This window comes from Trachurus trachurus (genome assembly GCF_905171665.1).
Source record: "Trachurus trachurus genome assembly, chromosome: 15".
Taxonomy (NCBI): domain Eukaryota; kingdom Metazoa; phylum Chordata; class Actinopteri; order Carangiformes; family Carangidae; genus Trachurus; species Trachurus trachurus.
This window is the reverse complement of record NC_139906.1, coordinates 21,905,324-21,930,631: the sequence shown is the minus strand read 5'-3', so window position 1 is coordinate 21,930,631 and position 25,308 is coordinate 21,905,324. Positions and strand designations below refer to the sequence as shown.

The following is a 25,308-nucleotide window of genomic DNA, read 5'->3' as shown; positions in this document are numbered from 1 at the left end:
ACTTTAATTACAGCAGGTTAGTCGGGAAGAATACAGTGAACCTGTGAAACTAGAAAATAAAATACAAAAATCACTTAATCAACTGCTATGTAAAAGCTTTGTAAGGAGGCTCTTAACACTGACAAAATGTGAATAGCAAAGCTAGTGTCTTTATCTTTGACTTTAAGCCACTTACAGTAGATAACATCTACAAACATCAACAACATACATTTTTTAACATGAAAAGAACTTGTAACTTCCAGCCGTTGCTGTCAGAGGGATGCAAATAATTATTACACAACAGTCATGAGTAAACATGGGCCACCATGTCTTTTTCAAAATAAAAGCTCCACAGCAAAGACCCTCCACATCTGTACATGTTACTTTACAACAATAAACTTGATTGTGTCTGAAACATGTAAAATATATTCAGGGCAGAACACACAATAATGCAAGCATATGTGTCCTCCATGAAGTATTCATAGCCAGGGTATAAAAAGACAGTTAATTCATGATTTATAATGCAATATAACACCATTGTAATATGAAGTATTATACATTTGTATTCCATAATTCACTACACCTTAAATACTGTGCAGATTCTATCTTCTATCTACTAATAAAGAGCAAGTGATGTAGCTGAAATGCCAGTAAGAATTATAGTAAGGGGGTGGGATTTGGACTACAAAAGAAACCATGCTAGCATTGTGCTTCCTGCATGTTAACCCTACTACCAAATTTTAATGGCAGTTCTTTCAAAGAACAGCCATTCTATAACACAGATCCTTACAAGGTTTGTGAAATTCAGAGGCACCAGTTAACAAGCAGAACATGCAAACCCCACACAGAAAGACCCAAAGCCCAGAAACCTATTGCTGTGAAGCAGCAGTGCTATCCACTGCAACAGCAAACTGCCACAGGACACTCCACCAGAAATGACATATGTCATCTTAAAGCTTAAAAACATGATACCTTATTCTTGAGGCCAATTCTTATCCCAAGGTAAAGAGAGTGGAAAAGACAGCATCCTGTAGTCTGGCCTCTGCGTGGCCTCAGATGGAATAAATTTTGTTGGACAAAACTGCAGAACAACATAATCCACCCAACATATACAGTATACTGTATAACTACAGTATTATCCTGACCTGAGCTCACCTTTCCATTTTTCAGCCTCCAACACACTCCGGCAGTGTCTAGCCAGAACATGATCCTTTACCAGTGTAGTGTGACTGACCCTTCAGCTAACAGTTGGTTGAGCATGATCCCTTAGCTTCTTATTTTACAGTATTTGCTGCAATCACACCGAAGCACTATAGCAGCAAACTACAGTATATGTGCCAGATACCCATCAGAAAATGATCGCTTCCCCAGGAGATTAATGCTCCAAACTTTTCTCTGCAAACTAGCAGTGATAGAAATTCTCATATTTAGAATGTGTGAATTCAATTCAGCTGCAACTTTCACTCACTAAGAATAGAGGTATTTACACTCAGGCCCCAAACATGGCTTGAGTTGAAATATGTATTTTCTAACGTTTTAAATATTCATCTTTTTTTACAGATACATGTCAGTTGGGGTTTTATATTTTTGTGTGTTGTTTGAAACTTATTATTTACTTACAGGCTCTCCACATTCAGCCCAGCATTGAGTACTATGAGGTTGATTTGCAATTTCTCTAAATATTGTATGCAAGTTTGAGCTTGTGGTCCTGCAGCCTTCGTTTCGTCAGCTATCTCTGTTTGAAAATTCTTTGACAACCCTAATTTTTTTTTTTTTTTTTTACTTCCACACAAACATATGCACAAAGAGGTGACAAACTGTTCCACTCTGTCACACAAATGGTGCTGTGGTGCAAGAATTTGCTGAAATGTAAATGCTTACCCAAACAATAATCCAGGTACAGCTAGTGACAGTGAGACTGTCCTGTGGAGCTGAGACATGTTGTTTTAAATCATTTTTAAAGCCTGTTCAGTTGTATCCCTGCAGGCCATATGCAGAATGTTACCATGGAAACAAAAGACACCAGACATGGGCAAACAATTATTGTACATGTTTCACTAAATTATATCATAATTGCTTTCTTTATCAAACAAACAAACACATAGTGCACTTGCTGTGAACAGTACGTGAGCTAATGAGCTAATAGAGGCATGTATTATGGGATAAAAGTATGTTATTGTTGTTGTTGTTGTTTACATATTAATTGTATGAAGGAGAAAATCTGAAGACAAATGAAAAAAACAACAACCTCTTATTCTCATTACCTTGCAGCCAAATGTGTAGTGCAGGGTGATTAGTTAGTACAATAAGGAGTTATAAGTATGTGATTATTACTATGTAGTCAAAGCAAAGGCTGATAAAGGAATAACTCAAATAAATCCTCAAATAGCCTACAAGCTTTTGGAGAATTTAAATCCATAAACTAGTAGTATTTTCGAAAGGATCCTCTGCATCTTTCAAACGTCCTGCAAAATTTAAACCAAAATCCACTATCCTGTAAGTCTGCGTGTCACTTGTCAGATGTTAGATTAATACTATTCTGTTAAAAGAGTGCTCCTCTGGTTGAGCATTGCACAGCTGCTATATCACTGTCAGTTGGATTCACTGTGGAGAGTTTTTTTAATCATAAAACAAAAACCACAGAAGTTTTTTTTTTCCCCTGATATACTTTTTTTCCTTCTCAAAATCAGTCTCAGCCGTTGACAACCTCTGCCAGACACGACAGAGCTCACATTAATCACAGTGGAAATAAATCCCTGACAATTGGGTCGATGATTTTTGGTTGTATTTTCGCTACAGTCGCCTCACACCTCAGGCAGAGATGAGGGGCGGCAACAGTGGTGTAGCTTCTTTCTATCTCCACACTGCAAGGCTGTTTTTTCATTTTAAAAGAATTACTGTGACATCATTTGTGGCAATTTACACAGCCAACTTGGAGCCACCAATTTTCTTTTCACTTCTGCAGTAGTACTCCCAACAAGTCCTCCAACTTTAATGACTATATAAATTGTTCTTAAGAGTAATGATAATAAAGGGATAATGGTGTTCCTCTCTGCAGATATGAACCATTACAGGGCACCAACAGAAGGCACACCAGACCGTTGTTGTAAACACAAAGTTGGTGGGGCTTGTGCTTAAATAATATTCTTTAAGGTTTGAGGACTTGATTAAGTCTTTTTTTCTTTGTTGAATCTCCTCCTAACATGGACTTTTTCAAACTTTATACCAAGTCAGTCACACAACTCCCTCCTTTGCAAAATTAGCTGCTATTGCAAGGCCAACATAGTCAGTGTAAGCTGTTTTTAACCAGACATGCTAAGGGTTTCAGTCAGCGAACCGGGTGCAACAGTGACTTGCTGTGCACAAGGGAACAATATGATCCACCTAGACACAAGAGACTTGTACTAAATAACAAAGTAATTTATTTATGACAAAATTGTCAAACAAAAAAAGTAGATGGGTAAAATCTGTAGAATCAATAGCGTACGGGATAGCTGAGTGGAAAGGTGCTGTGTGGGTGATGTCGTGCTGTAAAAGCTCAGAGAAATAAGCAAAAACCCCACAATGCAGAGTTGTGTGGAAGGAGGAGATCTGCCCACAGACCGACTGCTGCTCTGGATTATATGCATGGGACACACTGAGCCCAGGTGAGTCCCATGCTGCTGATTACACCCTTCATTCATTCATTCATTTATTTAGATCTCCATTAGCTTTGGCAAAGGCCATTAGTATGCAAAGCACAGCAGCTGCAGACTGAGGGACCGTCACAGCATGATAACTACAGTAGGGGGAAAAAAAGAAAAGAGTTTACATCTTGGTAAGTAAAGGAATCAAGTCGCAACCTTTCCTCTACATTGATATAAAAAAAAAAAACTGGTATAACTGGTGTAGCTACAGCAAAACTTACAAATAGCTCCTTTAAGTGTGTAGATGGAGTCAATCATCTGAGCCTTCTATAAAACCTGAAAGCTCCAGGAGAGCTATTGTGGACCTGTCTAAAGTCAAACATGCCCTCACTGACTTGTGAGTGGCCTCTGAAAACATACATCTCTTTGAAGAAAGCACAGGTGACGCTGTAGCAGGATGAATAGGTAAAACAAAAGGAGGAGAACAGGACAGATCAGACTTGATGCACAGATATAGCTTTCAGAGAGGAATCCATATGTAAATGAGGAAGATGAAACATGTCCCCCCACAGCACCAGATAAAGATTGTTTTCAGTACATTCTCAACCAGATAAGACGAGCCCAGAGAAGATCATCATCCTCGGATAGAAGTGCATCAACTGGAATGACATGCTCTCTAGCCAGGAGGGGCAATAACTCACTTGCACTGAGCCCATTAAAGACACAGTCTTAATGGCTTTGTTGTAACCCCTCACATGTAACTGGAGTTTGTGGTAGCGTAAACCAGTTTGGAGCAAAGAAAACGAACTGAGTATGAGAGTACTCTAGGTGGGACGGTCTCCAGTGCACTCAGATGACTCACAGAAACATATTTTCCTACAATAACATCAGCACGATTCAGTTGTAGGTGTGATGTTTGTTCTCATATTTCACAGCTCTTTGTGTACTTCGGTCTGTGGAATATTATTTGCACAGTCAAACAATGGATGCATTTTTCATAATTTGTGACATTTTTCTTCGAAGTTAAAAATCTGACAGGTGATGAATTCTCAAGCTTCCTTTGTGACAAAATTAGATGAAGCTTTGAGAATACAAAAGAAAGTTTTCTTATTTTTGTCTTCTTTTACTTTTTAATCCATGCAGATGCACATTTTAATAAAGTAGTCTATTTTTTAGACTACTTATTTTATTTTACTTTAGTCTATATTCGTCACGTCCCCATCTGAACATGCCACGATTCACTTTCCGCTTAATAAGCAATGCTAAGGTTTTCCTGGGTAAGTGTGGGCAAACCTATATGCGAGTATAACAAAGGCGGAGAATGACAGAGAAAAAGACAAAGATAGCTTGTGCAGCAGAATGAGCGAGGGATCAAATGGGGGAAATATTTACAGAGGGGAGTGAGAGATAAATGATGTGACAGGGACGGAGAAGGAGGGAGAAAAAAGGAAAATGTGATGTGGGAACCAATTACACGGAGTACGCTTCCACCTGCCCCACTAACATTTAAATTGGTTATGTCTTGAGTAACTATTAAAAAAAAGATCTCCCTCTAATCTCTCAGTTTCTTAAAAAAAAAAAAAAAAACAGTGAGTAAAACATGGTGCAAAATTCTTAATGACCCAAAAACCCTTCCAGCTATGAAAAATAAATGAAATGCAGTGGGAAACATTATTTAGCTGTAAATTGACACAATTCTTTAGCTCTGTAATGACTTCCTCGGCTAATGACACACCATTGCAACACACATGTTTTCATTTATTCATCAGCCTAGTACAGCTGTTTTGTTAGACATGGCTCTGTGCTGTGCGTGAGGCTATTCCAGCCATTTAGAGTGTCAGCGTCGGTGTCAGGAAGCACTCAACACAAAAACTACTTAATATGAATATGCCAGTAAAATGAAAGGATGAAACCTCAGGTGGAATGACAAGGCAGTCTCGCTCCCTCCGACATCTGTTCCTGTGAAGGCAAAGCAAGGACGCCACTAACAGTTTACCCCAGATACCGCAGTCCCCTCTGGCAAGAGCATCTGTCTAATGAGGGTGCACCGTAGCTCCTGTGAAGCCAGACACAACGCCGCTTTGATATCATGAGGTTTCCAAGTCCTCAAGAAGCCACAATGTAATGAGGATGAAAAAGACATTTTATAAAGGCAACGTCAAAAGATCTAATTCAACCAATCTGTATCCAGATGAATTAGCCTAACAGTATTTCACTTAAAGGGATCTTCAACGATAGAGTATCTTAATTGCATGTTAGTATTTTTGTGTCTAGTTTTCACAATAGGCACCAAGAAGTGGGCATGTAATGAATCTGACACAGTAAAATATTGAATGTAGTTGGGTTTTCACTTGCTGCCAGTTCAGGGCTCCAATCTGACAATGCAGCAGTTGTAACAGGTGGAGCTGAGAGCGAATTGCAAGAAACTGTGACCTTGCTTCATGATGAGGTAACACGATGTAATGCAACAATTTGAAAGCGGCACATTGTGTTTCTAATGCGCTGAAACTTGAATAGTTTAGTAAAAATGTTCAATATAGCCACAATGTAAACCTATAGTTTGTTAAATATTAAATAAAAAAACTTTAATATGTAAATTTACAACAGGTAAACAGCACACTGTCATGCATTTAGATTTACAAGGCTGCACCTGCTCCCTTGCTGGTGAGCAGCCCAAGCAGGGTTGTGATGTCATGTTCATGTCATATAGTTTTAATCATAACTACGTGCAGCTTGGTCTGGAAAGATATACATGTCAGCCAGATACGTTGTTAGTTTCTGACACAGACAACCTCCCCTAGTTGAAAGAACTAATCAAAATAGTTTGTACGTCACTGGGTAACGTATATGCAACACAACAGTGTGTCTAATTTAGGCTCTTTATCTGGTCTGACTGGATAGTATGAAGGCAAATCACCAACCCTCCTGAGATGGAATAAGAGGGGATTTTCCAGCTTGTCTCTCTTTGCCAAGATTGCACAAATGCAATGGATTAAAGGAACCACACAGCATTCGTTTCAACCATAATCACTGGATAGATTATTTATTTCTCATATTAACAATGACTCCTCCCTGCAAACAAAAAATAGTCGTAGAGTTCCACAGAAGTTTGTGTCAGGACCAATAGTTTTCATTCTCTTTCGTTCCTTAGGTAATATTATGAAGCACTGTATGCATTTCTGTTGTTATGAACCGGTGACTAACCAGGTGGTAAACTTTCAGGGATGTCTTAAAGAGAGGCCTGGATGATTAGTTTCTCAAAGTTCAGGTGAAACTGGAGTCAGTGTATTTAACCCTATATATTACATAATCCTATTAGCTAGTACTTTCATTTGTTTCCTACCTAACACATAGAACAAGTCTCTTGGATAGACTTCTTCTACTTGTGCACTAATGTCAGATAAGAAGCATCCTGTCTGATCCTGAAAAACCCAAGTTAACTCTAGACTGGACTACTGTAATTCTTTATTATCAGGATGAGCCAATAATTCACAGTGAAAAAGTCTCCATCTGATCCAAAATACTGCAGCACAACTACTGAAAAGGAAATGGGAAAAGATGTCATATATCTCCCATGAAAGCTTTCAAACACTGGCTGCCTGTAAAATTCAGAATACAATTTCAAAATCCTTCTCCTTATGTATAAAGCCTAACCAACTGAGCTCTATCATATCTTAAAGAGCTCATACTTCCCCATTATCCCAACAGAACACTCTGCTCTCAAAATGCACATCTACTTGTGGTTCCTGGAGTTTCTAAGTGCAGAATGGGAGGCAGAGCCTTCAGCTATCAGGCTCCTCTCCTGTGGAACCAGCTCCCAGTTTGGGTTTGGGAAGCTGACACCCTCTCTGCATCTAAGATTAGGCTTAAAACTTTCCTCTTTGATGAAGCTTATAGTTAGGGCTGACTCAGGAGAGCCCTGAACCATCCCTTAGTTATGCTGCTATAGGCCGGGGCTGCTGGGGGAGCTCCCATGAGCACTTCGTCTTGCCCCCCTCCCTGTGTGCATATATCACACTACGGTATGTCATTAACTCTGTGTCTTCTCTCTCCATCGCCCTGTCCTCATTCTGCATAGATCTCTGACTCAAGAGCCTTGGGATCTGGATCTGCTACTAGTACTATGCAACACTATTTGATAGTGTTATTATTATTATTGATAACATTATTTCACCTAATAGTAGTATTTCTTTTTTATCCATTCTATTTAGAGCTGGTCTCCCTCTTGTCTCGTTCCTCTCCCCAATGTTATTCATTTTCTGTTATAATAAGAAGCCATTCCATTACTCCTAGATGAGCCTTGAGGTCATATACATTATTATTTGGCAATTTTGATAAAACTGCCTAGCTAGATAGCTCAGTAAGGTTGCTAATGCTACCTGTCTAAGGCTCTAAGGTAAAAAAAAAAAAAAAAAAAAAAAAAACGTAAATTAGTGTGTTGATTTGGGTTTAGGGCTAAGTTTGATTTTCACTTTGATTGTTGGTTAGTGTTTTTGTACTAAGTAACTAAAGGGCTAAGGTCAAAGCATAGTTTTTTTTTAGGTTAGATACCTTATTGATCCCAAGGGAAATTCAAGCATCCATAAGACATAGGCTACATTTAAAAATATACAAACATAAAAAAACAATATAGCACATAGAGCTCACTCTTAGAGCAGTAAGTCACTTCTGCTTATGTGTCCTGACCTCCTGGATAGCCTACTGTATACCAGTGGTTCTCAAACTTTTAGACCACGGACCCCCCATTGGACAACATTTTGAAACAAACACCAGAAATACACAAATATTTGTTCTGAGACTGAATAACGTCACTGTTGTGTGTCATGTGTGTTCAAATTACAGCCAATGGCATGACATTTTGGAGAAATTTCAGGGGAAAAAATGTGGTAAAATTCTGGGAAAAAGTCGGAGACCCCCTTGAACCCTCTCAAGGACCCCTGGGGGTCCCAGTACCCCACTTTGAAAACCACTGGCCTATACCATAAAGCAGGTTATCAAATGGTTAACTCTTGGTTGCCACATTATCAGAACCATGCAAAAAATGCTTATTACATGAGAAGAAATGCTGGTACCTGCGTGTACTATGCATGTAGTACGCATGCATGTACTGTAGTACGTTTGCTCTTGTCTGATGATGAAACTGTTAGAAACATGTGAGGCAGGTCAAAAAATAGGTGAAAAAAGCCATTCATATCTGATGAGTCAACCTGACTAATATTAATTTATAATCAAGAAAAATAACTGTGAGGATCATTGTTCTAATCAAAGGCATCGTGGGTTCATTTTTTATTTTCTGTTATCATCTCCTCGTGTTATTCTGAGCTGATAATGAGGAAGAGAGTATCATCATCGCTGTCAGGATGAAAGAATCCTAGTTTCATTAAAATTAGGTGATAATAGATATTGTGACTTGTTTTTATTGTTGTTAGAAGTTTTGTTTCTGACCAGAGTGGACACAAAGTAGCAGGAAGCTTTGTTTTACAAAGCTGTTTACTGCTTTACTTACTTTCTGTCACTTAATTGAGAATGAATGGTGGCTCAGTTTACCAGATTTGATTAGTTTTGATCCCATGAAGTTGAGTTAACCTGCACTGGAGATGGTTGTTGGTTTTTTTTAATTAAGCACAAATTACCTTGGTGAAAAGTGACATTAAAAAACAAATCTTAATGTGAAATGAAAACAAAGAGGATATTCAGGAATAATGGCAAACCAACTTTTTAGAATAATGAGTTGAAAGTTAATCAATTCTTCAAATATTTCATAAATTATTACTTCATGTTCATATTTTATTCAACTTTCAACTACTATGGAACAATGTGGACCTCCAAGCAATCAGGCTCTGCTGTTTGAACAGATAATAGACACTGGAATGGATAAGTGTTCGCTCTCCATGGTCCTGAATTATCCCAAATAAAGGGTGAGTGACTGAGGGATGGTGTTTGGCCCAAAGATTATTGTCCTTTTTGAAATAAATATGCTATCATGGTGCAGATGTTGTTGCAATAGAGGCCGTAGATTCCATGGTTGACAACGTTGTACCTGCTCTCCAAATCCACACACCTAAGCTTGTTCAATAAATTGTGGATGAATGAGGCTTTGCGATGAAATCCATCACCCAGATGGTGGGAGGGCAAGGTCAGCTGACAACTGACGAAACCTATATCTTCAAACAGATGAATTGTTTGAACATTATGATGACGTAATACGTGCCACGCTAATATTCCAGGACAAGACATTTGACATCTGAGAGCAGCAGAAGAACCACACTCACTGCCAAAGACTTACTTTGCTGCCACTTGAAAAGATATGAATATTTCCAACAGATCCGCACATACAGTGACTTGTAACATTGAATAATGAATAATGAATTATGTATCAAACACTTGACCCCATGCAACCTCAAGAGATCACTGAACAAACGCATGAAAGCTTTGGTTTGAGGGTGCAGCTTTAATCTGGCCTGCTCTGGTGACCTAGGTCTAAGCAATGGAACTCAAGAGAGCACAGCACACATAAATCATGCATAAAACATGCACATGGCCCTATAACCCTGGGTGAGATGGTTCCTTGAAAGCAGCATCAGAAGCAGATAAATGAGGGCTCAGGTATAGACCTGGTGAAATACCCCAGCAGGATTCAAATGTGACAGCCAGAGATGTGATGGGGAATCCATCACAGGTGGGCTTGGCGTTGGAGGAGAAGGTTGAGATCCGGGTGGCCTTCTAGTTCTTCTCTGTCCCCAACTCTCACATGCATAAATAATGACAAGGGGGAGGGTCCCCTGCTGTAGCCTCAAGGATATTCAGAAGATATTAATGTAACAGAGGCTGAGGACAGCAAGACATGGCAGGTGGCATCAATTTTTGCACAGTGAGGAGCAGAAATATGCTGTAAAGCTACTGTTCTGTCAACTGGAGGCACATATTTGTTGCACCAGTGTACAGACTGTGTTTTAAGCAGTAAAAGAAATCCATAGCAAATAATGTTTTAAATATCCTGCAGTATCGGTTCTTTCTTTCATTAGTTCATAAAAAGGGAAAATTGCTTCTGTTGCTCAGTGTTTTGGTGTGAGGTGTTGAATTAAGTGATTGACAAGAGAAATAAAATCACAGATAAGAGGGAAATGTCATTAAAATAGTTACAAAAAAAACAACAAAATGAAAAAGTAGGGGGAAAAACACTTGCCATAGGACAAGTGTTTTCCCCCCTACTTTTTCATTTTGTTAGCACAGAGATGTGCCCCCACCCTCCCCCTGCCCCCAGGCTGGACACCAATTATACATTTATTTTCCACAACATTTTCTTTATATAATGCCCCTTCCTGAAGCTTAACCGGAGATGTGGCTGAAGAGAAGCTCTGCTTCTGTGGCTTGCAGTAAAATACAATACAGTATGTAGAGTTAAAAGCTCTATTGTGCCAATGCTCTAATGATCCCCACAGGGGAGCCATCTTTTTCCTTTCCTCTTCCGCACTAAGGTCAGAGGTCAGGGTCACCAACAGAGCAGTCTCCCTGGAGGTGGAAGCCAATACATCCATGTTTGTAAGGGGCAGCAGACATTGTTCTATTGAGGCATAGATGGGCTGGATGGCTGTTTGCCAACAGAGGGGTTTTAACCCTCTTTCCTGCTTGAATGGTGGTCTCTGTCACCACTGCAGCTGTCTCCTGCCCTCCCATACACCGAGTGAACCAACAGTTATGGCACACATGTTAGTTAAGATCGGATCATCTGCTGCCTGAGTGACCGCCCTTCACTCCCCTTAGGGCGTTTGGAGTGGAAGTGGTTCACCGCCCACTCAGAGGAAAAGTGGTGAGGGCCTGGGGAAGTTGGGCGACCTGTGTCCACCAGAGGCCAACACCTTAATTAATTACAGGAGTACAGGAGGTCCTCCATCCTACCGTGTAGGCACTGAGCTCCTCAGAGCAACGTGTTTGTCTGGGACGCTGATTAGGAAGTGTAATAGCTTAAAGTGCTGCTGCGAAGCGTTAAACGTGCACTGACAAGATTATTGTCACTTGATTTCTTCAAAGTACCAAAATAGAGAATGACTGATCACACAGTTCATCTCCTTTGTGTCACTATTGTTACATTACTGCAAGATGATCTGTTTGATTTGTAAGAGGGGAATCGCTATTGACGGGGAAAAGAAATATTCACTAAAAACCTCTTCAAGCAAACCTTTGTCTCGGGTGGAGAGGTGCAGGGAAAAGGGGGGGAAACACACCTTCATGTTTTTAGATGTGGCATGAAATAACGTTTTTTTCTTCTCTCCAATACTGTGCAATAGCAGCGAAACACGCAGCAGACACCATCATGACAGATTTTCAGGGCATTCATCTTGGGCAGCTTTGGAGACTCCAAATCAGCTGCGAGTCCATGGCGTGCGTCATTGCGCAGCAGCGCGTCCAGCCCATAGTGGTTAATGGGAATCCGCTGACAGAGCACAACCAGTTGTTTGTGCAGGCATATGTATGCGCGGATCAGCAGGTGCCTAAACTGAATGGAAGTCTCGATTACAGCCACAGCGATCTGAGGGGAAAACTCCTGCGTTACGGACTCTTATTTTGCAGGATGCGCTGATATCTACAGGACATGCACGCGGTGATCGGCAGTTAGGCTACAGGTAAAGTTCGTGTTTAAACTTATTTCCTCTGTGATTTTATCGTTTAAAATAGTGGTGGCACCTGTTCATCTTTCCTGCGCCTCAGATTGGAGACCTTTGTTTTGTCTTTCCGTGCGCTTCTTTTTTTCTCACCAGTGCGTCTCTGAATAGAGAGTGTGTGTCATCCACTGCAGGCTGGATACCAAAGTCCGCTGTGCATTTAAACTTTGAAGTATGGAGTGATGTTTTATTTAAAGTGCGACAGTCTGTTAAAAAAAATCTACTGCAGTCTTATCACGGCGCTGCCAGCCACATGCATGTATTGTGTGTGTGTACGCGTGTGTCAGTCCGTGTGTATACGCGCGCGCTTTACTGCGTGTGCATGAGCGTCTCCTTTCTAAATTGTGCTGCTTTCAATTAATTTTGCCAGTGGAAGCTGCTGGTGCGTGGATGATGTTCTTTCTTAATGTGAATGCGGGGTTAGGAGGTTAACAAGTGTTTGCTTGACCATACAAGCCACTTAATAGTTGATTGATTTTTCCCCAAGGCCATTTTTTTTGGATACTGTGCCCAGTTTATAATAGGAAGAGCATCCAGGTCCTCCAATTGTGGTCAAATTGCAACCTTTAATTGGGCACAGGGGTGATTTTTATGGCAGTTATCTGAATGACAAGAAGGTGAAGGTCAGGGATGAATTTAATAGCCCCCCTTAGGGTGCTGTGTCTCTGTAATGGGTGATACATAAATGAGGAATGTATCAAAGTTGACCTGTTATAGCCTGTACATTTCCATTTCCAAGCCACTGTGTGTGTGTGTATAGGTGTCTCTTATCAACGGAGATGCTTGGGCCAATATTTACCCAGCAGCTCTGGATCAGATAAAAACAGTTAAGCTGTCAAGTCAACAGACAAATGCTCCCAGCAATGCTATGACTCCACTGCGATAAAAACAGTAATTAAAATCACGCTAATGCTCCGTGAAGCCTTATGGTGAGTTTCGCTGAGTCCTCCTCTAATTTGTCGAACTATATTTACCAGGGCGATAATGCCTGTAATCAGCGGAATAAGCCCAGATTGTAAAGCAGAGTTAATTTCTGCAGATTTTTGTTCACTCGGTGGCTATAAACTGCCAGCTGTCTTTCAGATATAGCTCTCAGCCGTCACAAGAAGGCAGAGGAGTGATATTTCCATAAGTAGAGTTGTGTGGAGATAATGGAAAGGCTCTCTGTTATCATCAAAACTCCAGAGCAGTGAATGGTATTTTCTTCCCCCTCTCACATGGACAACATGGAGGAATTAAAGAAATGTCAGCCTTAAACAACAAATTGAAGTATTGGCGTGGCTGTCAGTGCCTCACTGGACATGTGCCAGCATTGTCTTGGTTTTTCTGCTTTCTTTCACTGTATTGATTTTGTCCTTCTCCATTTGCTTCTTTTACCTGCTTATTGACTGCTTTCTGTGGTCCAGCTAAATGGGAATGTTGCCCTGTGTCATTGAAATGGGCCGCTGGTGATTCATCTCAGTCGTTTGACTCAGATTTTCTGGAGCACATCTCTTATGTCAGACCTTATCATCTTGTGACTGATTTTTTTTTTTTTGCACAGTTACAGTTTAGACTGGATGGATTTGTTTGCCACGCAGGTGCATCCTGGCATCAGTTTGAGTGCATTTCTGGCTCATGTCTGATGGGACCTTGCCTTGACTTAGCAGCACAGTGTCATGTGTCATCAGTAATGTGATCTGATGGCACAAGTCCTTCTGGTATTGTCCCTTCTCGGGCTGTCACAGTGTCCAGATGCATCTTTAGATCAGCTGGTTTCCCTCAGGCTTTACTTTTCAAGGATCACATGTGATAGAAATATGGCCAGAAGCCCTGAGGTCTGGTGCAGATGAACCCTCAGAGCTCTCAAGTCCTTACATAGAGTATGTTTCAGTGGGTAAATGAGTCCAGTGCTCTAAAATATCTTTAATGTAATCCATACTTGTCTGAAGTCGGTTTGCAAGACAAAAAATCTTACACATTCTTTTCAAATCAATGCCCCACCTTGTCTACGGCTCCACATCGAGAACATCATTACAATCTCCTCCCATTCTTGATGCATGAAGCAGTTTATACCAAAATCTATCTTTGAACCACCCCACCAGTGGGACAGCCATCAATCATCATACAGTGCACAGGTGTAGTGCACACACACTGAGACATGGCATCACATAGGAGCTCTATCAAGAGGAATGATGTAACTTCTCCTGTTGTGCGACATTTCAATGAAATGAAACATCCCATTTCATCAGTTTTCTATAGGCAGAGAAGCCAAAGATGTAGTGATGCCAATTTTTACTGCAAGAAGAGAGGAGGATTTGGGATTTCTTTTTCTTTTTTTTTTTTTTTTTTTTATAAATCTCCAAAGCTTATTTCCTGGAGGTATAACTGAGTCCTTCTCAATTAATGAGTTTTTATAGTGGTGTTTTGTGAGCTCTTCAATATGTCCAAATCCTTTAATTATATGCCTTTTTAATGACATTGCTGGTTCTCTTTTCATTATAGCATATTCTATCCCAGCCTACAGCACTTAGTGTTTTAGTAGTATGGCATGATAGAGTGGGTATTTAGGTATTAAGGGTAATGCCCATCAGCTTGGGCACCACATCCTCTGTTGTTATATGAGGTCACTCAGCCATCCATAATTAGGGGTTTCTCCCCTTTTATAAATTTCATCAATGAAAACAGTAATCACAAATATTTAACAGCCTTCATGAAATGAGGCTAATGTTGACATTATTTATACAAAAAACATTAGATTTTTGCATCACAATGTAAAAGTTCTTTATGATGTGTTGTGTGATAACCATTATGATGGCTTTTCTTCATAATGCAAGTTTGGCTTATCTGTCTTCTGACTCCATAATTCTCATCGCTGTGATAACTGCTGTAATTGCTAGCCTGCACGTCCCCAGTGTGTTTGAGCGTCAACATTGCTGGCTCATCCCAGTAATAATGCAGAGTGATGGACACCAGAGACCTGTCTGGGATGATGAGAAATAGAAGTCACTCAGAGCCTGAAATGAAGCTTCTAAACCCGTAGATGAAAACAGGGGAGGAGAGGCCTTCGCCTAGATGAAATCCACAGAGTCCTTAATGTTGCTGTGAGACGCTGCCATGGTGTGTTGAAAAGAGAAAAGGAGACGGCGCAAGACAGAAAGTGAGAGTGAAAGTGGGGGGGTGAGCTGAGGAGTACACAGAGTTACAGATACTTTTACATAATAGAAATGTTGGTTAGACTGTGGCAAGAACCTTAAAGGCCCTACACCGACAACATCAGCAAGAGATTTTGATAACAAAGATGAAACTATCCAGCACAGAGTGAAATGCTCTATTACTCTGTTCCATCACTCTCACATTAGTGATTCTGTTAGAGCTATTTTTTGCTTCAGTGTACTTGTGGAATCTCGAAAGACATTTTGAAGATCCTCCAAAAAAAAAAGCACGCTGGACTGTTTGAATGGACTGGATGAGATGAAGAACATGTTCTTTTTGTGTTACATGTTGTCAGACTTTTGTTTTGACAGCCATGATCAAAGGTTGTTTTCATCCTTATTGGTACAATTGTGCATTTTTGATTTGTTCTCTTTCCTGTTGTCTTCAGTCGTCTTAGCATCTGGTTGTAAGGTACAGTACTGTCTCTACAATAGCTTCCCATTTGACTGTTTAGTCCTGAGGGGTGACACTTTGAACGTACCATGATCACTTATAATAATTGTAAGAATGTAACAAAAGGTCCACATGGTTTTTAAGAACATTTTTGTGTCGTCTCACTTGCCCTGACTGGATGATACATGTGGAAAATAATTTGTCTGATATCCTATCATAAAGCCCAGTCACTGTCTCATTACCAGCTGAAAAACAGTCAGCCTGAATGAGCCAAAGCTGTTTGATGATCCAAGATGACTTTTGATCGAAACTGCCTAGTTTATGGCCCGATGCTGTTAAAATCAGTTTGTAGATGAGACAGGATGATAATGTTCTCTCTTAAGCAGAACATCCTGCCCTCACAAAAACATGCACCGAAAACCATAAGCTGATGAAGCCAGCTTATAATGATCACAGCAGGATATAACTATCAAAAGGTATGCTTACATGGAGCGTAATACTCAAATTATAATCAGTTTAAAAGCCCAAACATATCAACATAGACATCTCCATCTGCAGAGGGGTATTTTCAACCTTTTCATGAACCAATGAAAGTTAAATTGCATCACGTAAAAAGATGAAACCAGTTTACCTTCTGTCCCTATTCTTTTTTTTTTTGCAGGCCCTCTTATTGATAGCGAGATAAAACTTTTGGCCCAACATATGCCTGGGTCTGAGTCTGGCCCGTACACCATGTTGTTGGCTGGTTTTGATATTTTGTGCGCTAAAGAACTGGTCCAGATGTGGAAGTAGCATCTGACAGTCATGTTGTACATGGGCCAGATTCAGACCATAGAACCTAGCCAGAGGAAAAAATGCAGTATGGGCTGCATTTATTTTGCCCTGTCACTTTAGCTGCTCTGATTAAATGTGTTAGTTCCTGTAAACACCATCGAATCACTTCTCATGTAAAACTTTGACCCAAAATCTTCAGTTGGAATAATTAAAATAAAAAATATGCACATAACCGCAGCCAAAGGCAACTTCATCAAGCAGGGAGCTATGCACAGATCCCGTATCATAAATAAATTTAGCTGCATTCTACCATAACAGGCCACAGACTGTGTCAGAGCAAGATGTTTCTTTACAGAAAATGTTCCCTAAAAACTGGGAAAATGAGAGCACTGTCAGCATATTGCTATTCAGCTCTGGCAGCTAACCTAACTTATGGGATCAGTGTCTGTGGAGACAAAAATGTTTTTTAGACTCTAAAACTCACTAAGTGTAAAACTAACTTACACTTACTGTGACGGAAAAAAGAGTCAGAAAACAGGTAGTCATGGACTGACGCAAGCATCACTTCTTATCTGTACTTGGTGCAGTACACTACACTGTAATGACATGACGTATTATGCGGAAAAAGGCCTGTTCGAGGTGAATTCAGATTTAGATTCATTCAGATTGTCCCCCATAGGGAAATATGTTTTCACAATCCATATTTCGCATGTAAACATACAACATGTGTAATATGAATTGCGAAGTAGACTAAAAGTACTATACTGTAGTCAGACTCAGTCAGGGCATAATTACTATTTCTTCTGTAGATATTTTAAGAAAGATATTTAGAACAAAGTCATGGTGAATGTGTTGTCTATTTTGTAAGTCTGAAAAACCTGTTCTTAACATTAATTGCTGGCTAGATGACTTTAAGTACTTTAAGTAAGCTACTTAAAATTCATGAAAATCTAGCTAAGCTAATATGCTTCATATTAATATGTGGAATGTCAGATATGCTTTGTTAACTGCAGTTTTGTTGTGAACAGTGATAGTGAGCTAGTCAGATTATTATTTCCCGCTGTTTTAGCAGCTTAGGTGTAAGTGATGCAGTGCAAGCTGTTTTGTTTTATCTGTAGCTTTACAAAATATTGGTTAAAATGACAACTGAAATAATTGCCAATCAGTACATCAAGGAAATAAATAAGAACAAATGACTTGTGGTGTTGCGTCTTGAAGGCCACAATGGTTGACATGCTAAAGATGTGACTCATCCATGATGCCTGGGATAAATACCTTGAAGAGCAACAAAGGAGAGAAAGGCCAGAGAATTAGATGACGTGCTGCTTGAAATATCTTTTTATATTTGCTGCTGCCCTTTTCAAGTCAGCTTAAAATCAAATTGTCAGTAGTTAGAGTCACAGCTGAAAGACAGGCTTCACTTTCGAGGACTGCTATCCATCCTCCCACACTGGAGCATCCTTCATCAGGATGGTCACTGAGCTTGGTTGCATGCCAGGACAGATTTAGCAAACAAACATGGGCTGAAGAGTGGAGATATCAGTTCATGAGCCCCGCTTAACCCGGGGAAAAATCATGGTCTCATCTCCTAAAATAACAAACAAGCAAATTTGGTACTTTGAAGACTTGGATTAAAATAGTGATGACTAACCGTCAGGTCCGAGGGTGTTTACTGTATAAATGCATGGGCTGTGAGGCTCATTTAAAGCTGTGTAATGAATTTACTTCTGACAAAAGCTCCAAAAATGTATTATTGACAGTGACAGATGAATCCAATTACATCTGATACACAAAAATAAATTACATATTCCCATTTACTGTCTGACCCATTGGTCATTAGATAACCAATCGAATGTTCAATAGTTTCTTATAATGGCACACAGTACTCCTGAGCCCCGGAATGGTTCTCCAGGTTACTGCAATGTGCAGCATCATTAAGCTCTGTTGAGCTGAGAGGGATCAAAAGAGTTACATGTATTTATAGAATAGAACATACAAATGATAGTTTATGACCTGTATTTGAATGAGCAGGAAAAATGTTAATGTCTTTGATATTTAGCTAACCAAAGCAGCTGGACTTCTGGCAGCTGATAATTCTTCTTGCCAGAACCCGATCCACTTGAGGCTAAACCACAACAGTTTGGGCCAAACATCCACGGGGGACTGGCAGCAACATAGAGGCGGCTGCTCTGGTATTCAAGAGCGCCTTCTGCACATTTTTCTTCCAAAGACAACACAAATCATCTGCTAACATGCTAACCAGTCTTTACTCGCTAAGCTAAAGCTAAATAGCTGGTCCCCTTTCAACCATTTTCTAACAAAGCCCTCCCACGTACAGTAGATCGGTGTAAAAAAAAAAAAAAAAAAAGTTTAATCGTAAGCCCTGTACTTGTCTTTTCCTAAAAAAAAAAAAAAAAAAAACCCATTCCACTCATTAATTTGCCCAGTTGCTGTTTGGGTAGAGCATAAACGAGTGCATCAGTCTGAAAGTAACAGTTTAATTTTGTTTTTTTCTAATATTCCTTATTGAGCTTAAATCACTCTGAAGTGGTGTATATTCTGGGGAACAAATGGAGCAGACTCACAGTCATTTGCTCATTCTGCTGTGACAGATCAGCAGAGAGGTGTGTGCACAGTGGAAATATGATAAAGTGATGTGTTTTCTTCCTAATGTGCTCTAATACAAAATAGAAGCAGTTCTAAATTTAAAAGGTTTAAATTATTTCCATGATGGTGATGCCCTGTATTAATTCATACTCCAAGAAGCAAAAACCAACAGTTGGACTTTTTGCAACTTAGTTACTTTCTGGCAGAAAGTTAGATGAGAAGATTGATAATACTGCCACATCTGTCCTTAAGGCTAAACAGCTGGCAGCCAGTGGGCTTAGCTTAGCACAGTGACTAGAGAGAGAGAGAGAGAAACCACTAGTCTCACTCACTCTCACTCACTCTCATTTTGCTCTAAGCTGTGGCCAGTGGCCAATGGTACAGTAAATGTCTTATCAACTTCCTCTTTCTAAAAACAAAGAAGGAAACAAAAGATATGCTACACTGCTACTTTAAAACAATTGGTTTGAAATAACAGTCCTACATGTCCTATTTTAAGCGGAATAGCAATCAAATCCCAATTTCACTCATTATTTCATTTGCCACTGTAAAATTGTTCAAACATTTAAGGCAAGGACTGAACATTTTTGATGATATAATAGTGCTTCTGTGTGTGTGTGTGTGTGTGTGTGTGTGTGTGTGTGTGTGTGTGTGCATATATATATATATACACAGTATATATATATATATATATATATATATATATATATATATATATATATATATATATATATATATATATATATATATATATATATATATACACAGTATATATATATATATGTGTGTGTGTGTGTGTGTGTGTGTGTGTGTGTGTGTGTGTAATATATAGTTTCTTTCATTTTCTCATGACTCATAAAGCAGGGCAGCTGAATGAGCATGACTTCAGTAGTGAGTGAAAACATTAAACATTCCTGCAGATCTGTCAGGATCAGTCATGTCACTCACTGCAGTCTGTTCAGCTGTGACAAAACTGGCAGAAAAAACAACAACCGTACTCTCCTTTACTATATCTGTATTTAATTTTTTATTATTGTTGAATTCATATATCTATCATACAGAGGCACCAATCCAAAGCAGACATAATATATTATGGTAAATCTCACTGTCAGTTGTTAGTGGAGATGTCACCATGTGGACATTTTCCCACTCTGGGTAATGAACTTGTGTTACCAATTAGAGATGTTTTTTTTCCGGAGATGTGTGTTGGCTCAATATTAGAAGTGTTACCTTCAGATGCTGCCACCCTCATTAATGTTATCAGGCTCCCTGTAGACATTAGATTTTAATCTGAGATATTGCCCAATAGACGTTCTTGCTTTTCACTTTGACACAACATTTTCTGCCACTGCCTTGTTGGTCAGCTCTTCTGTTATCACATGATAAAACGCAGACAGTCTGTGATGCAACTCTGCTCTGCTGCTGCACAGAGCCGACATTTTCAGTAGCGATAAGTATTGATACAGTGACTAGTTTTTTACAAATTTGATTTTTTCTCTTTTTTTTTTTTCATTGGATGTCCATGGGTGTACCACTGCTATATGGAAATGGACCAAATAAGTTTAATTTCTCTGAAGTCAATGTAAGGCCAGGAACACAGACAAATGTGTTTTATTCAATTTCACCTCAATGATAATGCCCCATTTTCTGCACTAGGTTTTATGTAACCAAAGCTGTAGCTGTATAGGTGACATCACCTTATTGCACCACTATGAAGCCACTTTTAACACCACAGCCAGAGAAGTTTGCCTTCAACTTGACATTAAATATTTCCTCAGCCCAGCTTGCCGTCCACAGCACTCAGGGCTCCTTGTTTAAGTCATTCTGGTCTCTGAAGGTATTCTGCCTGCTTTTATCTTAAGAGAGGCAACGAGGGAGAGAGCAGAAACAAGCGGTCTCTCTGAAGGAATCTGCAATATGCTTTATTACTTTTTACCCAACTCTGAGCCAGACTTAGAGTTGGGGTGAAGTCATTAACAAGAGGTCATTATACTGTTGAGAAAATGTCTCTCGGGCATGTCGGTGCTGTAACGGGCTGCAGTGTGATTCAGAAATACGTCTCCGTGTCTGTGGAAAGAATATGTGAGAGATAACCAAGCGGCACAGGGTAACTTATCGTTACCTTGGTGATGGATATCTTCTCAGTTGAAAAAATATTTGTGGAACTGCAGACTGTAAAGATTAAAAATAGAAAAGGGGTCACAAACCTCCTGTGATTCCTGCTAGCTAAGAAAGATTTAGAAGCCACCGTTCCAGCACAAGTACAATGTAAAGGTAAAGGTAAAGGGTTAGGGTTAGGGTTATTCACATATACAGCTAGTCACATATACAACTAGTACAGTGAAATTCTTTCTCTGCATTTAAGAACATGCAAACTACACAGAAAGGATCTGGGCGGCCGGAGATTCGAACCCAGGACCTTCTTGAATCTACTATCATTGCTTGCATCCATCTAAACCGAGTGCTCTCTGTGCCCTTGTTTCAGATAAGTTTCCACCTGGTGTCTCCTCTACTTCGGCAGCCATGGCTTTCTTCACATCTGGAGGGACCATGTTCACCATCCTCCTCATTTTCAGGTAAGAACGCTTAGAGAGGGAGAAATACAACCGCTGGGATCTCTGGCCACACAGCTCTCTTAACAGGCAAGAAGCGTAATCAAGTCGTGTCAGATTCTAATTTGTAACAACACCAAAGCGCTGCATGAGGATAGAGAGAGAGGTACTCGGTTGTATCATTTTCTCGCGAAACCATCGATACTCAATAACAACTCCCCATGCATCAGCCAAGAAGCATTGAAATTCCATTGCCACGTTCATGACACTGCTGAGCAGAAGCGATGAGGCAGGATCCAGCACCACATGCATCAGTCATTGCATACAATTGGTGTTATAATCCCTGCAGAGGTCATACAGAGAGAATGATGGGATGTTTTGGTGCACATTTGTCTGTTACCGTGAAGAGAAGCCTCTCCTCTTCTTACGGTTTATTTTCAAAGCACAGAATGCACTTTGCACATATTAGATAAGGCAAACCCTCTGGGTCCCACCGAATCCCGCTATAAGACATTCTCTGTATAGTGCAGCGCCTCTTTGCACAATCAACTCTAGCATTAATGTGCTGTAGCAGGTTGCCTACTACACTTGTATGTAGCCATATGCATCTGCTTTCAGTGTAGATGCCATATGCCAGACATGGGTCATTCAAGCATGAAATGACTTAATTTCATGAATCTGTGAGCCTCCAAAGATTCCATGCAGACTACTTTTACCCTGATCATTGTTGTATTTGAGCGCTCTCTGTGTAATGACGCTGCCGCCACTGCACCGCTGACATTAAAGCGTGTCAGTCAAAGCTTAGAAAGCCATAGGAATTTGACATCTCTGTTCCCTCTTTATCTTTGTTAGGTTATAAAAGAAAGAACGACATCAAATGTAACTTCCATCAGTCTCTTTTTAGTCTTTTTACCCCAGCTATGTTAATTAAGTCCCATAGACTCAGTGATATCTCAGAAGCAGACATTGTTTTTGGGTCCTAATTGTGTTCAGTCTAATGAGCCAGGGTAAGTTCCCAGTGACCATATGTCTATATGACTTACATAATTCAAGCCGTCCCTGCTGTCAGCACTGATGACATTCTACATAATAACTGCATGAAAAAAGTGGTGTGGGGGGGGGTCAAATGATGTGTTTTGCTGTTATTGAGCTGGAGCATAATGGGCTTCTGTCTGTATTTGGGACTGTTTGGGTTGTTCTGGATGGGTCCTAATTATCCTCTGACTGTTTGCACAGGGTCTGAGTGCCCCTCCATAGTCCATTGTTACTCTGAGCATGTTAACTGGATGATTTTAGCTTTAAGTTTAATAACAGAACTGCACCTCCGTAAAGTTTCACAAAGCTCTTGTAGACTCTCCACCTTTGACCATGAAATTCTTTATTCATGAGTCAGAATATATTTAATATAAATAATGTGAATGAGAAATACAATAGAGGCAGCTGACAGCCTCTCCAGGCTAACCGTTATGGTTGAGACACACAGAAAAAAAAAGAAGCTTCTCCAAGTGTCAGCCATCGTTGACTAAGAAAAGGCTTAGTGTGCAGCTGTGCCTTGTGATGCTCAATCACTTCAGCTTATGTCTAGAACTGGTCTGGAAAATAGAACAAGGTAATTGTTTTCTATGTGTCAGTGTAGTGATGTGCAGCCCAGCATGAAAGAAGTTCAAAAACATATTGAGCGATGAGTGACCCCAAAGAGAAAAACCTTTCTTTTGTCTTATCTTTTTTAAAATTTTGACCTTACCTATGTAAATATGTGATTAAACAAAACCTCTTCTTTGTCTGTGCTCTGGCCTGTTTCATTTGGTGCCTGATTAAAAATAATCTAATTTAATAATGAAAATTAAAATGTTCAACATTTGCAAACAGCACCAAAGAGCTCAGTATGTAATTGGTATGACCTACATGACATTGTGTATGAAGACCTTGGTAAGTTGATTTTCCACGCTTAGCAGCCCATCAGTGAACGCTCTGAGCCACTCAGAGGCTTTGATAGCTTTAGCATGATTAGGAAAGGCTGCTTGTCCTCTGCTAGCTGAATACAAACGTCTTACGCCCATCTTCACCAACATGCACAGGCTACATTGATCCAGCAGCTTTATGAAAATGACACACGACCTTAGGGATGCTGAAACTGCTAAGACCCTCACCTCTGTGCGAATAAGTACCTTGTTATGGGTCACAGGTTGAAATAACGGAGCCTCATAAAGGGCCATGAAAGCCACACATTAATCTAGTAGAAAATGCTCAGGGGCATGAATGGCCTGTAGAAGTCTGTGGAAAGACTGATGTCTTGCTTCATGTTGAGGATCCACTGCACCAACGTAGATGAATTCCACAGTGACTAATTCAGAAATGCTTAAGTGTCTAGCCTGGGACTCTTCACATTCCTCGCCCGTGGCCCTCACTGAAAAAACCCTTGCAGCTTTGGAGCACTGTTCTTCTCCTTGAGTAAAAACAATAAAGCACAAGAGTCAAGAAGACTCATTTAAAAGCAGTCACTTAAAGTACATAAAAAAAGAAGTGCAGAATCTATTTCATGTGAGGCACTCAGCCATGGCTTTTGTTGGTATGTGAAGTATTTAATTCACTAATTGTCGACTAAATATGGTAATGGTGCAGATATTGCACATGCACATTTATTCTTATAAAGAATATATATAATTGTCCTTTGCAAGAGTCAATCAGAAAGAAACAAAGGTCAACCAAAGATGTAGCATAAGTTGCCTACATAAACATACTAAAACAACAAACAGTTGACACATTTGTTCACCACTAGCTAGCTATTAATCAACAGCTCCTTGAATTCAGTGAAAACCACTCTAGCTGACTACGTATTTAATGTTTACAGTAGGCATGCATTCAGAACACTAAGAACACTTAACATGGTCTTAAATTAGCATTTACAGCCATGAGGCTAAATCTACCTTGCAAAATTTACTGGTAACATCTTGGATTTTATACTATGAGGGGAAATAGGCTACTGGGCATGCTATTCATGACTATGTAGGCAGGAGTACCTCACAAAATATAGATAGTTTTCTTTGTGCTTGATCTGTGGCATTGGAAGTCACACCTATTGAGAGTGAGGAGTTGTCGTCACAGCTCAGAGCCCTAATACATCCATGTCAGAGCCCCTCCCCCCTTCTCCGCCATGATGGAAGGATTCCGGTGGCAAAAGCCTTACTAGTCTATGGGCAAAACAAAATCGTCTACTCCGTAATTTACTGTTTTACAATACCGGAAATCACCGCTGTGTTAAAAACTGCTCCAGTGATTTACTTTCTCCTTATTCTTTCTTGTAATTTGTTCATCTGTTGGCGCAAAAAAGAGCTAGAATTTAGTCCGTCTCTGTGATGTTCTGATGTGTTGCCCCTGGCAACCGATAGCGTCTCCTTCCATCATGGCCGACTGGCTGCTCAAATCGGCACGTGACTCCTCACTCTCAATACAGTAGTAGCAGTGAGATTAGCATACTAAAATTTGAGACTAATATCGGATGCAGCAAACTCAGTGTTA

The 25,308-nt window shown here is 39.9% G+C and overlaps 1 protein-coding gene across 1 annotated transcript in view; it reads left to right on the top strand.

The window, feature by feature from the left end:
* Positions 1–21,760: 21,760 nt before the first annotated feature.
* Positions 21,761–25,308, top strand: part of LOC310998145 (gamma-aminobutyric acid receptor subunit pi) — a gene marked incomplete at both ends in the record, with an annotated part of 47,014 nt that continues 43,466 nt past the window's right edge. The window contains one exon of the mRNA XM_083988076.1: positions 21,761–21,813. Within this exon, the coding sequence (XP_083844202.1) occupies positions 21,761–21,813 (53 nt within the window). The remainder of the gene's footprint in view (positions 21,814–25,308) is intronic.